We start from the raw sequence: 17,805 nt of genomic DNA, 5'->3' as shown, positions 1-17,805 counted from the left end.
TAAAACATCTTACATAGATTTGTATCCAAGACTGACTAACATTTACAGATTGATTAATATTCTGAGGCAGAAAACAGCACAACGGTCCATACCTGCTGTTCTAACTGTTAAGGCTGTTCACTAACTTCCATAAGTGTTCCAACTGAAAATAACTGCTACAGAGTTTATGACATCTCAGAGTTCTACAGCTTTTGCAGTCAACCCTTTAAATATGCATTCTGGGTGCTAACATCCCACATTTATCAGAAGTTCACACTAAAATGATGGGGGGGGAATCATGATTTAAAATAAAAATGGTAGATCGCTACAAAAATGTGGAGAGCTGAATTTAAGATGTGAAATATGAGAAACCAAGTGAACTGAAATTGACAGATCCTTCCATCTCTGGTAGTCTTTCAGATTTTTTATTTATTTATCTGATTTATATCGTAACTTTGAACAAGCATTTCTGAATTTTAAAGCAGACAGACTCACTGATCTTTCCTTACTCCTTGTAGTTTACTCTGCGCGTACTTTTGTGGCCCCGTGAAGTGACCAAAATGGCTTTGGATGAAACATCACAAACAAGTTTTCCTTCATTCTTTTGATCTTGTTGGCAATAAAGTCACCCAGTTATTATCTCATCTATAATTATTACACTGTCATGACTGTGGATAAGCTCCCTATAGATCTCTAGAGAATACCAGCCAAAGTCTAAAAATGGGTATTTAAAAATCCCTTCCTGCCATTTCAAGCAAGGGAGAGGGCAGAGGTAGAGGCTGGAATTCCACTTTTCTCTGGGAGAGCTGAACTCTGTTGAAGAGTTCTGAAGCTAATGATCATGTTGTAGATGATCTGACATAAATGAGATTAAGAGAGTCTGACTAGGAAAAAAAATTGCCTCAGTATGCTGGTGTTTATTGTGTCCATTCTCTTCCTTTTGCCACATATGGTGTGCAGACACACCACTAGTTGTACTTTCAATTATCTGCTCAGGATCCCACATGAATACTACCAGCCTGGGGACCTCATCGTTGGTGCTCTTGTGTCTCACATCTTTGTTGCTCTGAACAAAGAAGACTTCCGTGGAATCTTAACTACCCATCAGCTCCCTAATCTCTTGTAAGGACTCCGTACATCAAGTAGCCATAGGATTCTGACTCATTTCCCAATCCCATCCATGGTCACTCAGAAGCTAGTCCCAGGGATTTCAGCAGGATTACTTTCAGGCAGAGGTGGGAAAGATATCTGCAAAACTAAAGAGTAAGCGTGGAGTGAGGGAGATAGAGAACAAACAGGCAAAAGTGTTCAGACAAAAGGCAAATAAGGGGGCCAGGAGAAAGCTGTTTAAAAATATTCCTCGTGTAAAGAAAGTTGATCTGTCTCTGATAATACTAGAACTTGGGTCCTCCTATGTAGAATAATGGTAGATTCAGGAAGGACAAAAGAATGTTGTTCACACAGTATATAGTAAAACGATGGAATTTGTTCCCATAAGATGGGCAAAAAAATTGGATGGCTTTAAAAGAGGATTAGACATATTAGAGGGACACGGGTGGCACTGTGGTCTAAACCACTGAGCCTTTTGGGCTTGCTGATCAGAAGGTCGGCGGTTCAAATCCCCGCGACGGGGTGAGCTCCCATTGCTCTGCCCCAGCTCCTGCCAACCTAGCAGTTCAAAAGCATGCCAGTGCAAGTAGATAAATAGGTACCACTGCGGCGGGAAGGTAAATGGCATTTCCATGCGTTCTGGCTTCCGTCACAGTGTCCCATTGCGCCAGAAGCGGTTTAGTCATGCTGGCCACATGACCCAGAAAGCTGTCTGCGGACAAAAGGCGGCTCCCTCGGCCTGAAAAGTGAGATGAGCGCCGCAACCCCATAGTCGCCTTTGACTGGACTTAACCGTCCAGGGGTCCTTTATCTTTTACCGTGGACATATTTGTGGAGGATATAGCTAGCAACTTTAGAATATCCTGCTGGATCAAGCCTATGGCTCATGTAGTCCAGCATCCTGTTCTCACAGAAAAGCTATTAATGGCTACTATCCACTATGGCTATGATTTGCCTCTGCTGTTCAAGGCAGAACGCCTATGCCTCTGAATGCCAGTTGCTGAGAACTGCAATTGGGGAGAACACTGTTGCCCCTCAGGTCTTCCTAGAGCAGGCTTCCTAGAGGCATCTGGTTTGCCGTTGACAGGACAGGATGCTGAAGTCAGTGGGCCTTTGACATGATTCAGCAGGACTCTTCTCATCTCCCGGTTGTCTGGAAGCCCTAACCATCTTCACAGGGTTTCAGGGGGGATTGGAAAGAGAAGACAAAATCAACCGCTCTGTGCTCTTCTTTCAGCACCTCTACAATGGTGTCCCCTTAATTTATTTTCCCCCACCCCTAAATATTTTATTAAAATTTTCACAATAATAAAATGATAATAAATTTTTATTTATATCCCGTCCTCCCCAGCCGAAGCTGGGCTCAGAGCGGCTAACAACAGTAAACTAATACAGCATATAAAATATAGTAAAATGCTATCTTGGACAAACGGAAATCAAAAGACAAAAAGGAAAGCTATGAGAAAAGAAAAGAAAAGATAGAGAAAGAGTAAAAAGAAGAAGAAGAGAGGAAGCAGAGAGATAAGGAACATTAAGAATAACACCATTAATAATCACATTAAAACACAACATTCCCCAGCTCTCACCTGGAGGATCTTCCCCCTTCCTCAGCGCTACACCCTGAGGACAACTCACTGACCTATCTTGATTTAAGAGTGAGTGAATGGGATAATACATTGTAGATGAGGTGTGGGGCCCTTCTCTGTTTTGAATATTGAACTGCGCCTCAGAATTGTTCGAGGGGTAGTCTTAAAAGCTCACCTCTCCATTGAGGTAGAAAACTAACAGCCTGAGGCTAGGAGAAACTGGCACAGCCAGCCTGATAACGCTGCCGGCTTGAGAAGGTTGAGGACGACTCACTTAAGGTAGCCTACCCCTTTCTCTTCGTTTCAATACTGCTTTGAACCAATGAAAAAAGCTGCCTCTGTTGAGAAAGGTTTTGCATATGTCGGTTTGTGTTTTCTGTTTTGGGACTTAACTATCAGTTAGGAGAAATGATGAGGGAGGTGTAAGGCAAAGACCAGAGAAAGCTGAGGTGAATGTGGACAGCCAAGGCCTGAATATTCAGCTGCTTAACCCCAGCATGTTGACAATATTTTGTGCTGAAGATCAGAACGAGTGAGCCAGAGGCTATGGTCAGCTAAGATGCTGTCCAGTTCTTTAGCAGGAGAAGGATTAACTGGACCAGTTTGTGGGTGAATTTGGCAGGGATAGAGGTTTAGAGAATTTGGTCTGAGATAGAAGCCTTTCAGAGGCTAATGTCAATAAGAGCATCACTTGAGTCTTTAGAAAGTGTCTTCAAGCACATGTATGACCCTAAAGTAATATCACTATAACCTTATTAGGGACTGGGGTGGGATTTGAATCAGTTCACATTTAAGGTAAACCTACTTAATCTGCATTTTCTGAAATAATATGAGAACAAAAACACAGCCATCTTTTGAAGCGAGCATTTCTCTAAATGCAGGTTTCCATACAAGTAATGCATAAAAACCAGAGATTTTTTAAAATGCATATACTGTACTGGAATAAAGTCTCCAAAAGAAATGCATAATTAGTGAAGTAAAATACCAAATTGCATTATATTATGGGAAATCACTTTACAAAAATGGGTACATTAGGTAAATTGCATACAAACATGGATATTAGGAGACGTTCATATGAAAATGCTGGTGGATTTTCGTGACATTTTTTTTTAAAAAAATGCCAACTGATGTGGAAATGTGGAGAACTCAACTTTAGATTGGAAAAATGGAGAAACAGAGAGCAGCCCAAACTGAGAGATGTGCCCATTGGTATACCTGAAGTACAAAATAACATTTTAATAAATAATAAAAAGGTAAAGGTAAAGGGACCCCTGACCATTTGGTCCAGTTGTGACCGACTCTGGGGTTGTGGCGCTCATCTTGCTTTATTGGCCAAGGGAACCGGCGTACAGCTTCTGGGTCATGTGGCCAGCATGACTAAGCGGCTTCTGGCGAACCAGAGCAGCGCACAGAAACTACGTTTACCTTCCCGCCAGAGCGGTACCTATTTATCTACTTGCACTTTGACGTGCTTTCAAACTGCTAGGTGGGCAGGAGCAGGGACTGAGCAACAGGAGCTCACCCCATCGCGGGGATTCGAACCGCTGAGCTTCTGATCGGCAAGTCCTAGCCTCTGTGGCTTAACCCACAGCGCCACCCGCATCCCATTTAATAAATAATATTAGTTAATAATTGATTCTATCTCCATTGTTGGTATCAATGCCATTCCCAGGTTTGCCATGCCAAACTTCTGGGAGGCTTGAAAGAATTCTTAGGGAAATGTAAGGCAGCGGAAAAGGGTCACATTTAAGACTTCTTGTGGTTCAGAGTTCCATAGACTTTGAAACATGAAGATTAAAGAAGCACAAACATCCAAACTTGTGCTTATACACAATGGGACTGAAGGAGCTGTTTCCCTATGGCGGTGGCAGTGAAGAGAATATTTCCCTACAGTTTCCTAGGTTATCAATATAATTTTGATGGGAAAAGGGTATCATCCTATTCAGCAGATATTCTTGGAAGAGCAGCAGAATAGTGCGGAAATATTCTCATGAAGCATAGTGTATCCCTGATGAAGGATACACCATAACATTCTCATTGCAGTGTTGTATCAAAGAACTACCAACACCTTCTGGCCTTGGTGTTTGCTGTCAAGGAGATAAATGAGAATTCCAAGATCTTGCCTAATATCACATTGGGATTCCACATCTATGACAGTTACTTCAATCGGAGGTTGACTTACCAGGCCACTCTGGGCCTTCCTTCCACACACATACCCAACTACAAGTGTGACATCCAGAAAAATCTGATGGCAATGATTGGAGGGCTTGACTTTGATACCTCCCTCGACATGGCAACCATCTTGGACATCTACAAGATTCCCCAGGTAAGATACTGACTTGAGGGTGTCACAACTGTTTCACCATTATTATCTTTTCCTCCTCAAAAGGTTTTGTACAGCTGGGAGAAATATGTGACTGGTGTGAAAGGATAATCCCAGAACGTGGTCCTATCTGGTGTGTTTATTCCTGAGGTTGTCTTGGTTTTGACCTGGGGTGTGTGTGCTGTGGGTGGGTCTGCAATGCATTGCAAATCTGGGAGAAGTGTGAATATCAAAGGATAGCTGTTTATCAGTTTAAAAATTGTTTGGGAAATGTAACCTAGTTAGATTTGCCTTTCAATATGAACTGAATGAAAAATAATAATCCCCAACCTTACGTTGAGAATTTCCATTCCACCTTAAGGAGCAGATGTGTGGAACTGTTGCATTTCACATGTCTGTTTACATTCCAGCACAGCTTGCTGGGAACTTCTGTTGGGTGTATTGCTTTTGCTTTTCTCTGTCTCTCTGAGAAGACGAAGAGAGAGACGACATGTTTCTTTGTCCTGATTTATGATTAGTAAATCTGTAGTTATAGTATGCTTTCACAAGCCTCACGCCTATTCTGTGTGCACAGTTCGATCTGCTGATAGTGTGCCCTGGCTATGAAGCCTGGGTCGCTGATTTACGTTGGAGCAGAGGCCGATGGGTCTTTGCAGTGGGACGGCTGGAAGGAGACAGCCCAGCTGGGGCTAGCCAGCTGGCCCTCTGCATGTCGACACCTTATTGCTGCCACTGCAACTCCAGATGCACATACCAGTTTTTTTTACTAGTTAAGGAACATGCCTCTTCTTTTCCTTTCAGCTCACTTATGGCTCCTTTGCCCCAGAGGATCCTGGTCAAAGCCAATCCACTTCCTTCTACTGGATGGTGCCAAATGAAGCCCACCAGTGCACTGGGATTATTGAGTTACTTCTCCACTTTGGTTGGACGTGGGTTGGGTTGCTTGCTGGAGATAATGAGAGCGGAGAAAGATTTGTGCAGACCTTGCAACATCTGTTTTCCCAGAGAGGCATTTGCTTGGCCTTCTCAGAGAGAACTCAGAAAACTAAACATTTTAACGATTATTTTAACATGCACCATCACTGGATCCGAATCTTTCAAGTAATTATGGAAAGTAAAGCCAAGGTCGTCATTGTCTATGGAGAAACTAAGTCCATGCTTGACTTTCGAACCATGGTAGCACTAGGTGAAATGGAAGATGTGAAAAAGACACCGGAAGGTAAAGTGTGGATTCTGACAGCACAGCTGGATTTCACAGCATTGAACTTCCAACTAATGTGGGACATGGAAGTCTTCCATGGTTCCCTCTCCTTTGCTGTTCATTCAAATGAGGTACAAGGATTCAAAAGCTTTCTTCAGCTCCAGAATCCTTTTGAGGCAAATGGAAATGGCTTTCTCAGGGAGTTCTGGGAAGAGGTATTTTTCTGTTTATTTCCAGGTTTTAATACAGAGGAGAAGGCCAGTGAAGCTTGCACCGGAGAGGAGAAGCTGGAAGATCTCCCTTCATCTGGTTTTGAGATGAGCATGACTGGCCACAGCTACAGTCTCTATAATGCTGTTTATGCCATAGCACATGCTCTACATGCCATGTTCTTGTCCAGGACCAAATATAGGGGAGTGATGGAAGGAGGGGTGCAGGAGCTTCAGAAACTGCAGTCTTGGCAGGTAATGCCTTTGATGAAATACAATTTGTTTGACATGAGCAGGAAAATTACACCCAGCAGTGTGTAAAACATGCTCTGGAAATCACTGTTGATTATGATCCAGCACTTTTGTCGGTCAACTCCTTTCTGATTCCCTTCATTATTCAGTGCAACAAATGCTCATTTTAGCTCTGGTGCATTTTCTTCATAGATTCCAAATCAGCTTCCAAGCTAACCATTTCTTCTGCAATTGCTATCCTTTGTTCACTCATTGTTTCCCTACACAATCTTTGTGTTCATGTCTGCTGCCTTCCTGTTTGTGTGTGGTGTCTCATTTTTTTGTAGTGCAATTTATTAAGACAACCACCACCACCACCACCACCACAACCACCACCACAACAACATAAAATGTGCCACCCATCTGACTGGGAGGCTTGCAGCAAATTATAAAACCAAAGTAGTGCTAGAGTATTTGTTCAGGAATGTAAGCTTTTATTTGGACTTTGGGAGCTATTGTGTCTTTAACTAAAAGCTTCAACCTTCTGACTCTTGGCCTTGTAATAGTTTCCTATTCTACGGGACCATTTATTTAATCTTATTTATTAAAGATTTTCTTGGTTTACAAAAGTATGTGCAATGTCTCTCTCTGTCTTTTCAAGCAACATTTTTTTTACAGTTTCATTTGTTTTTTATCAGTTTCATTTGCTGAGACATTAGGAAGAAAAGGGGGAAAGAGGTGAAGGGGGAAAAGGTGAGTGGGGGTGGGGTCGGGTGGCAATGTTTCTATTTTACTTAATATATGTGGGGTTTTGTGTCAGCGTCGTTTGTGCAGGCTCTCTGCTATTCACTTGTGTTTCTTTGGTGGTGAGAGAGGTTGGGGTTGGCCTAGGGTGAAGTTGTTTGTTTGTGGTTGGCTGTGGTGATCATTGTTTTCATGTGTGAGTGGGGTGGGTGGGTGTTTTGGATCAGGTCAGCCATATTGATTTGTATGCTGTTGGTGGATTTTTGTCATTGTCTTGTTGGGCTGTGTATGTGATAAAGGGGAGCCATACAGGGGTGAAAGCGTCTTCTTCTATTTGCCCCCATGTCAGTTTCAGTTTATTGGTTAACTTTTCTAGTAAGGCTGTTTCCCATACTATTTGTTACCATTGGTCCATGCTTACTCCTGACAGGTCTCTCCAATGTCTGGTTATGATGTTTCTGGCCGTTGAAAGTAGGTGGGTTATGAGTTTTTTGTGTCAGTCAGTCAGTTTTATTGCACATAGCCAAAGGCTGCCGCAATGTACACAGAATCATTCAACAATTAAAAGAAAATACACTGGATTAATACCAATATATATATATATATATATATATATTATCAAGACATTACCTACTCTAAACAGAGCTATAAAAGTACCTTAATATACAGGGTAAGACATTAAACAATAAAATTTAGAGGCTAAAATCATCACATGACCACTAATATATTAAAAAAAAAGTTAATTAATACAATGTGCAATTATATTTGGAGTTTGGTGATAAAGATACAGTGGTACCTCGCAAGACGAATGCCTCGTAAGACAAAAAACTCGCAAGACGAAAGAGTTTTTCGTTTTTTGAGTTGCTTCGCAAGACGGATTTCCCTATGGGCTTGCTTCACAAGACGAAAACGTCTTGCAAGTTTGTTTCCTTTGTCTTGCAAGTTTGTTTCCTTTTTCTTAAAACCGTGCATTCAGGGGGTGCAGTTGCGACTTGACTTCGAGGAGCAACTCATAGCACGTGGTGTGGTAGCCTTTTTTGAGGTTTTTGAAGACTTTGGTGATTTTTGAAGCTTTTCCAAAATCCGTGCTTCGCAAGACGAAAAAACTCGCAGAACGAATTAATTTCGTCTTGCGAGGTACCACTGTAGAATATAGCTTGATGTAGATAGGGTCAAATAAATTCATCTCCTTTACAGTTGGTGGTTTTCTTGGCTATATAATTTGAGTTCTTTGTGGTGTAAATGGGCATTATTGTCTTGGAAGATGTTTAGTAAGGCCAATTCTGGGGTGATTTCCAATACTTGCTTAGTTATTTTACATATTTCTCATATGGCTGTTTATTTAATCTTATTTAAAAGATATATTAAACGGATGCTTGATGGCCACCTGCCATGGATGTTTTGGTTGAGATTCCTCCATTGCAGGGGGTTGGACTAGATGACCCTCGGGTCCTTTATGATTCTAATAGTAATTTGACAGAATTCTTTCTGCTTTTCTTTCAGTGCAGCTTCACCCCTTCCTAAAGAGGGTCTCATTTAACAACAGTGCTGGAGAAACAGTTTCTTTTGGTGAGAGCAGGGAAGTTGAAGCTGGATTTGATATTACCAGCATGATTACTTTTCCAAATAACTCCTTCGTGAGAGTCAAGGTTGGAAGGGTAGATCTGGAGGCTGCCCCAGGTCAGGAATTTTCCATTGATGGCGACAAAATAGTGTGGCACAGAAACTTTCCCCAGGTACAACATAATTTCCACACCCACAATATACCGGAAAGCACCATATTATAGTATAATCTAGATCATCAGCCCAGTGTGTTCCAAACCAAGTGTGGTACATCTTTGAAACATGTGTAGAACATGGGTAGGCAAACCAAGGCCCGGGGGTCGGATCCAGCCCAATTGCCTTCTAAATCCAGCCCTCGGACCGTCCGGGAATCAGCATGTTTTTACATGACTAGAGTGTGTCCTTTTATTTAAAATGCATCTCTGGGTTATTTGTGGGGCCTGCTTGGTGTTTTTACACGAGTAGAATGTGTGCTTTTACAGTGGTACCTCAGGTTACATCGCTTCAGGTTACAGACTCCGCTAATCCAGAAATAGTACCTCGGGTTAAGAACTTTGCTTCAGGATGAGAACAAAAATTGTGCAGTGGCAGCACAGCGGCAGCAGGAGGCCCCATTAGCTAAAGTGGTACCTCAGGTTAAGAACAGTTTCAGGTTAAGAACGGACCTCCGGAACGAATTAAGTTCTTAACTCGAGGTGCCACTGTATTTAAAATGCATCTCTGGGTTATTTGTGGGGCAAATATAAATATAGTCTGGCCCCCAACAAGGTCTGAGGGACAGTGGACTGGCCCCCAGCTGAAAAAGTTTGCTGACCCCTGGTGTAGAACTTGGAACCTATAGTTCACATTTTTGTTTTATTAGGACTCGGGGGCCTCTCACCCAGAAAGAGCAGAGCTGGAACAGGAGCACTCAGCATGTATGAGGACATTGGGGGCAAGGCTAGTGAATACAAACCCTTGAACCCTGCTGCTCAATTTCAGCCCTCATGCTTAGAGCTCATTCACTTTTCCCGTGTCTAAAAAGCACGGGCCCAAGATGTTTTCTGCTTGTGCCATGCTTCCTAGGAATGGGTCTGAGAGGTTTTCCATTTGCTCCGCTGTTTTCCCCAGCAAAACACACTGAATTGGAGCAAGCATCAATCGGTAGAAAACTCAATTTATGTTTGCTCCAATTCAGCAATAGAGCAGGTTTTGGTGCTGATCTTTAAAGCCCTAAACGGCTTCAGCCCAGTATACCCGAAGGTGCGTCTCCACCACCATCATTCAGCCCGGGCACAGAGGTCCAGCTCCGAGGGCCTTCTGGCGGTTCCCTCCCTGCGAGAAGTGAGGTTACAGGGAACCAGGCAGAGGGCCTTCTTGGTGGTGGCACCTGCCCTGTGGAACGCCCTCCCATCAGATGTCAAGGAAATAAACAACTATCTGACTTTTAGAAGACATCTGAAGGCAGCCCTGTTTAGGGAAGTTTTTAATGTTTGATCTTTTATCATGTTTTTAATATTCTGTTGGGAGCCGCCCAGAGTGGCTGGGGAAGCCCAGCCAGATGGGTGGGGTATCAATTAATCAATCAATCAATCAATCAATCCAGGGGAAAGCAGCAGGAGAAGAGGGAGTGTGGACAAGCCCTGACTCTCTGAAAGGTCTCAGAAGTGTTGGGTGGTTTTGGAGGGCAGGATAGGATATTATTTATTAATTATCCTTTCTCTTACTCACCTGTGTGAGTTTAATTTCCAGTTAGCAGAGTTTGAAATTTACTATACCTTTGCAGCATAAAATGTGATAACTTCTGGGACAAAGGTTGCTTAACCTTGCTAGCAATTATCCAGGATGCTCCAGCAGACTGGTTCTTCCCTTTGTTATCCCTTGGAACAAAATAAGCACAGAAGTCTGAAATGGAAGAATAAAATTATTGTTTGCCTACATAAAGCTTCAGACTTGACGGAGCAGTAAGCAGCAATGAAAAACAAGACAGCCAGAATCTGGAGAACACAGAACTAGCAACCTTTCTCATTGGCTACGTGACATAGAAAGAGACTGAGCTCTGAGCAGGAAGTAGTAAGGATTATTTTCCTATCATAATTTTTCCCACCAGGGAAAGCCAGGAATATGACCCTACTGAGTGCCCTTTCCATGCATTTACAGGAAGACTCCATGTGTCTTAACACTTTGATTATCTAGCAATGCATGGTATTTTATTTGGGCTGTGTCACTGCTTTGCACAAAAAGATGGACATTGTAAGCATGCTAAAAAAAATAAAAGGTGACTAGGAATGAGTCATTTGATCCTGAGTTTTGAATGAGTACAGTGGTACCTCAGGTTACAGACGCTTCAGGTTACAGACTCCGCTAACCCAGAAATAGTACCTCAGGTTAACAACTTTGCTTCAGGATGAGAACACAAAGCGGGAGGCCCCATTAGCTAAAGTGGTACCTCAGGTTAAGAACAGTTTCAGGTTAAGAACAGACCTCCAGAACGGATTAAGTTCTTAACTTGAGGTACCACTGTAGTTTCATGTCTTCCGAATTCTGCCTGAAAAGAAACTGAAGTGAATGGCTGTGCGAAATTGTTTCTGTGTTTCCTCCAATGGGCAGGTTCCACCTTTATCTGTATGTAACCCCAGTTGTCCTCCAGGATCCCACAAGAAAAAGAAGGAAGGGGGAAAATTCTGCTGCTATGACTGTGCTCCATGTCCCCAAGACAAGATATCACCCCAGAAGGGTAAGTGACACAAGATATATACTTTTCAAACATTTGTTATATTAGACGGAGTGGAAGAAGTCAAAAGTACTTGTTATTTATTTATCGTTATGTATATATTTATTATTTAAATAAAGGCTATAATTTTTTGCAGTTTTAAGTTCAATTTTCCGCATTTCTATAACAACTTTTGAATATATTTTTAAAAATATTCTCATGAATATTTGTCAGCATTTGTCAGTATAACCTCCCCCCCCCCCGCTAAACCAATTTTTGTATGCAGTTTTAAGAACATGAGTCTGTTGAGGGAGGCCAATGGCCCATTTAGTCCAGCATCTAGGCTTTGAGTCCTGGAAGACTTCTATGCTTATGATAAAATTCTTCTAGTATTTTGTAAAAATCAGTCTTATTTCCATTAGGTGCATAGATCCCGACAATTTCTCATTTCTCTATCCTTAAAAGTAATTAAGCAGTCTCCTGGAAGTTTTCTTGTTTTGGATGTTCTTACTCTCATTCTAAATGCATTTTGTACTGTTTTAGCTACCTCTTCTAATGGTAACTCCATCCATTGGGCTAATTCTGTTATCAATCTTTCTTTGATATTTTCATTCTGTATTTCCGGGACGGCTCTCAGCCTCAGATTAATTTCCCTCTGTCTCAGTTCATTCATAGCAATCAAATCTTTAATTTCTTCTTGAGATTTGTTTAGTTCCATCATCTTCACTCTGATCCTCTCTTCCTCTTGCTTCACTTCCTTCATTTCTTGTTTCGTCCTCTTAAAGTCCTCCTCCAGTGAATGAGTTCTCTTAGATACCTCTTTTATTTGCCCTTTCAGTTCATTAACTGTCTCATCAATTTTTTTTATCCATTTCCCCAATTTTATTGTCCACTGATTCTAATTTTGATTCTCAATTTTTTTCACTCTGTTTTATTTCAGCAAACATCCTCAAAATTTCTGCTTTAAACTCTGCTTCTTGTTTAGACCCTTTCCTCTCTGCAAGTGTCCCCCCATCTGCTCCCTTCTTTTGCTGGTGTGACATTTTTCAGATTTTATATTTAACCAACTTAGTATAAAATATAAAATATAGTCAAATTAATAACTTAAAACAGAAACAATCTTCTTGCCACCAATTAGGCTATTCCACCAGATGATTAGTTCGGGTATAGACCAAGCAGAATAATGTAAGACGATATTAATCTTCTTGCCACCAATTAGGCTATCTCCAAATAGATTTTTGCAAATTAATCCACAACTGTCTTCAAGGAAGAGTAGCTAAAAGTCAAATTAAATCCGCCCAACGAAAAAGGAGTTCCAAAAGAGAGAAAAATATCTTAGTCCAAAATTATATCCAATTGTCAACTCTTTCCAAAATTTATCTAGGTGTCCAATATCCAGAAGCAAAGTTCGTAAATGCAGAAGAAAAAAAAAAGTTACTGATTTCTATAACTGAAGAGGCACTTGTCACTTTCAGATGTTATGTCTCTCCCAAAAAACAACAACAAAGGAAAACTTGAAAAACAAAATGTAATGTCTCATGTAAGTTAAATTTGGGGGCTACTGTGCCCTGTAGCACCTCTTTTTATCCAAAATAGCACGGGATTCACCTTGCGGTAGAATCCCCGCTTGCGGGAGAGTCGCGCTCCACCGGAAGTCCCAGTGGGATGATTATCTCGTTCCTGAGGTCTTTGTAGAGAGTACAAGACAGGAGGCCGTGTGCCGCTGTTTCGGTGCTACTATCTCCACAGGGGCAAAGGCGTTTCTCAGGCAGGATCTTTTGGAATTGACCCTCAAGTACTGCAGGTGACAAAACATCCGGTTTTGCAAGTGTAAAAGCATGTCTGTATTTTGGGATAATAAGTTTGTGCAGCTATGGGGCCAGAGAATCAAAATGGGGAGGTGGAAAATGAGCATACCAAGGGCAGAATTTCCTTATAGTGGCCAGGTTGTCCTGATGCTCGATATCTTTTAGACGTTGACCAATTAGACTGTTTGCTTTATTGGGGCCCATAGTGAGCAGGTGTTGTGGCGATGTTTTAAAGCAGGTTGCAAGCCACTTAGATTTCCCTCCCTTTAAAATAAAAAGTGGTATAGAAATTTGATGATGATGATGGTGATGGTGATGATGATAGCATGCTGTTCACAAAATGGCCAACCAGATGCCTGTGGCAACCCCGCAAGTTGGTCATGAGCACAACATCACTCTGCCCACTTGTGACTTCCAGTAAATGGTATTTAAAGGCTTGTCTATGAGTTTGTCTAATATACTTTTAAAACCATTTAAGTTGGTGGCCATCATTGCTTCCTGTAGGAAAAAGTTCCACCAAGCACTCCACGAGTAAGTACTTTATTTTATCCTTGAATCTTTCAACATTTGCTTCTTCCAACAATAGCTTTTGGGTGTCCACAAATTTCTCCATGCCATGCATGGTTATCCAAACTTTTACCATGTAACCTTTTTCTAGCCTTTTCTCTAAAAAGTCTCAAACGCTGCAAACATTTCACTAACATACACATTTTTGCAAGCAGCGTTCCCTTATATAATGCATTTTGTATATCATTTTAACTAACATTTGCCTATATATTGCGTGTATTTCCAATAATATATGCACCTTTGTATACATTGTTTTGTTGAAGAACTTCATCACAAAAAGTGTGAATTTTGAAGGGTAACTGTTTTGGTTCAAGTGTTCATATAACAAGCACAAATTAGGTCAAACAAAACCAAATTCTCACCCCCCCCCCTATGGAAACACAGCCCCCAGATGCATACCGATAAAGGTACATGGTCCTTCAAGTAAAATAAAAATAAAAATGCATTGATAGTTTCACTTAGTCTAAGACAATGTCCTTTGTTCCTGATCTGGATAATCAATACTAGGAAGATTGAAGATGTATTTGTTGCTGCCACCCCTGTCCATGTGATGTAAGCCTACAAGGTATGGGTTTTGCCTACCTACACCACACAACGTGATTTATGGGAAGTTAGCAAGCCAGCATAATGATTTTCTAATACCCCAACACACATTGCTGAGGTGGGGTTCACATGCATCACATTGTATCTGGTGTACCTGGGATAGGTAAAGGGACCCCTGACCATTAGGTCCAGTTGTGACCGACTCTGGGGTTGTGGCGCTCATCTCACTTTATTGGCCGAGGGAGCCAGCTTCCGGGTCATGTGGCCAGCATGACTAAGCCGCTTCTGGTGAACCAGAGCAGCGCATGGAAACGCCGTTTACCTTCCTGCCGGAGCGGTACCTATTTATCTACTTGCACTTTGATGTTCTTTTGAACTGCTAGGTTGGCAGGAGCAGGGATCGAGCAATGGGAGCTCACCCTGTTGCAGCGATTCGAAATGCCGACCTTCTGATCAGCAAGTCCTAGGCTCTGTGGTTTAACCCACAGCGCCACCCGCGTCCCTCTACCTGGGATACTTCCAGTTTAATCCTAAGCGTTCCATATTGGCAGCATTTGAAGTTGCTCTCCGATGAATACCAAATCTGAATGTTTTATTTTCTCTGCAGATATGAATGACTGTGTCGAGTGCCCAGATGATTGTTATCCAAACAAGGACCAATCACAATGCATTCCAAAGACAATAAGCTTCTTGTCTCTTAAAGAACCTCTGGGGATGAGCTTGACAGTTTTTGTTCTTTTCTTGTCTCTGCTAACAATATTGGTCATAGCTATTTTTATTAAGCACCAGGACACACCCATTGTCAGAGCAAACAATCGGGACCTCACCTACACTCTCCTCACTTTTCTCCTGCTTTGCTTTCTCTGCCCATTGATCTTCTTCAGCCCTCCAGAAAGAGTGAGCTGCCTGCTCCGACAAATGGCTTTTGGCCTTGTTTTTACAGTGGTCATTTCTTGTGTGCTGGCCAAGACCATCACGGTAGTCCTTGCCTTTGTGGCCACCAAACCAGGATCCAGAATGAAGAAATGGGTGGGGAAAAGACTGGCAAGCTCCATTGTGTTTTCTTGTTCCCTTATTCAGGTTGGTATTTGCAGTGTGTGGTTAGGAGCTTCTCCACCATTCCCAGATACTGACATGCACTCTGTGATGGGAGAAATAATACTAGAATGTAACGAAGGATCAGTTGTCATGTTTTACTGTGCCCTGGGCTACATGAGCTTTCTGGCCATTGTCAGCTTTGCTGTGGCCTTTTTTGCCAGGAAGCTGCCTGATAGCTTTAATGAAGCCAAATTCATCACCTTCAGCATGTTGTTGTTTTGTAGTGTTTGGATCTCCTTTGTTCCAGTGTACCTGAGCACCAAGGGGAAACACATGGTGGCTGTGGAGATCTTCTCCATCTTGGCCTCTGGTACTGGTTTACTGGGTTCCATCTTTGGCCCCAAATGCTACATTATTTTGCTGAGGCCCAATTTGAACAACAAAAAGCAGTTAATAAAGAGGAAACTGTAATATATTCTAGTGTGTCTGTCTTTTCTTTCATACCACACTATAGTTAATATAGTATTTATTTCTTTGCTGTCTGTTATATTTTGTATTATTTGGTTGTAATTATTTTGTGTCCTTTGTGTTGTTGTTGTTGTTGTTGTTGTTGTTGTCCTTTCTTGAGGTGTAAGGCTGTCAAAGGCTAGGAATTATCCTATAAATAAAACTCTGCTAGTACATTAACTTTATATAGATTCCTTAAATCTCCCATATATTCCCAGAACAAAATTTTGATGTAGTCTTAAGATTAAACTATAATGATCCAAATAGTTTGTTGTGTTCAAACCCAATCTTCTTTGGAAATGCGTATTTTGGTAAAGGGCCCTTTTCAACCATTTTGGGTTTTTTTTTGGGGGGGGAGGCAGTCTCCTCACTTTCCTCCTGCTCTGCTTCCTCTGCCCATTGATCTTCCTCAGCCCACCAGAAAGAGTGAGCTGCCTGCTCCAACAAATGGCTTTTGGCTTTGTTTTCACAGTGACCATTTCTTGTGTGCTTGCCAAAACTATCACAGTGGCTGTGGCCTTTGTGGCCACCAAACCAGGATCCAGAATGAGGAAATGGGTGGGGAAAAGACTGGCTAGTTTCATTGTTTCTTCTTGCTCCCTTATCCAAGCAGGCATTTGCACTGTGTGGTTAGGAACCTCTCCCCCATTCCCTGATTCTGACATGCACTCAATGATGAGAGAAATCATTCTAGGCTGCAACGAAGAGTCAGTTGCCCTGTTTTACTGTGTCCTGGGCTACATGGGCTTTTTGGCCATTATCAGCTTTGTTATGGCCTTTTTTTGCCAGGAAACTACCTGACAGCTTCAATGAGGCCAAATTCATCACCTTCAGCATGTTCTTGTTTTGTAGTGTTTGGATCTCCTTTGTTCCAGTGTACCTGAGCACTAAGGGGAAATACATGGTGGCTGTGGAGATCTTCTCCATCTTGGGATGGGATATTGTGTTCCATCTTTGCTCCCAAATGCTACATTATTATGCTGAGACCTGACCAGAATATCAGAGAGCATTTAATTATAAAGTGAATGAGAGAAAGCAATATTGTTTCAAAAAATAAATAAAGCCATCTTCCAATCATCCCTTTCTAAGTATTTTTCTAGGTTTATTATGTCATAAACAGTATAGAAACATTCATGTCCAGTTTTAGACCTCCTATACTTACAGAGCAGGAAGTGCTATAAAAAGAATGCTGCTGACATATCAGCAAGAATGGTATGTCAGCACAAGTATGAGGCCTATTGATTTCTGTCATGTAAAAAGAAGCAACTGTGAGGGAAGTGTGACTGGATCTCTCTGCAGTTTTATAATCTTTAGTTTATTACGATTTACACAAACCTTCCGAGAGCCCTCGTAAATCAGTCCTCCCTGGAACTCTCAGTTGGCGCTGCTAATTGCTGCTTCCTGGAAAAACACAGAAATCGAGGTGCTTTTACGACCTTCTTATGACGTTCCATTAATCTCCCGAAACGACTTGCATACGGAGACTCCTGGGCCCTCTCCGTCTCCGAGCCTGAACTTAACCCTTCCAGTTGTTCTGACTCTGCCTGTTCTGCTCCCTGTCCTCCCTCCTTCTGCATTCTTTCTCAGACAAGGTCCTCCTCCCCTTCCGTGGGCTGGGAATGCAAACCTCTCCTATTGTCTCCCTTTCCTCCTTCCTCTACAGAGCCTTCTTCTTCACTCTCAGCCTCCAGCCTTTCCTCTAGC

General features: G+C 42.0%; 1 protein-coding gene across 1 annotated transcript; it reads left to right on the top strand.

Moving 5' to 3' along the window:
• Window positions 1-883: 883 nt before the first annotated feature.
• On the top strand, window positions 884-16,069 carry LOC309328268 (vomeronasal type-2 receptor 26-like). The gene is made up of 6 exons (XM_081838349.1): window positions 884-1,101; window positions 4,719-5,001; window positions 5,800-6,663; window positions 8,892-9,119; window positions 11,536-11,662; window positions 15,164-16,069. Exons 1-6 carry the CDS (start codon window positions 887-889, stop codon window positions 16,063-16,065), a joined length of 2,619 nt encoding a protein of 872 aa, XP_081694475.1. The 5' UTR covers window positions 884-886; the 3' UTR covers window positions 16,066-16,069.
• Window positions 16,070-17,805: the final 1,736 nt, after the last annotated feature.

This window comes from Podarcis erhardii, assembly GCF_964252035.2.
Source record: "Podarcis erhardii genome assembly, chromosome: 13".
Lineage (NCBI taxonomy): Eukaryota > Metazoa > Chordata > Lepidosauria > Squamata > Lacertidae > Podarcis > Podarcis erhardii.
Note: the sequence above shows the minus strand (reverse complement) of the source record. Positions and strands in the feature narration are given on the sequence as shown.

Excerpts from the sequence above, each read along its gene's own strand:
- LOC309328268 (XM_081838349.1), top strand. The coding sequence starts at position 887 with ATGCTGGTGTTTATTGTGTCCATTCTCTTCCTTTTGCCACATATGGTG. Across the intron at positions 1,102-4,718 it reads CATCAGCTCCCTAATCTCTT|TGTTGTATCAAAGAACTACC; the intron begins GTAAGGACTCCG and ends TTCTCATTGCAG. Across the intron at positions 11,663-15,163 it reads CAAGATATCACCCCAGAAGG|ATATGAATGACTGTGTCGAG; the intron begins GTAAGTGACACA and ends TTTTCTCTGCAG.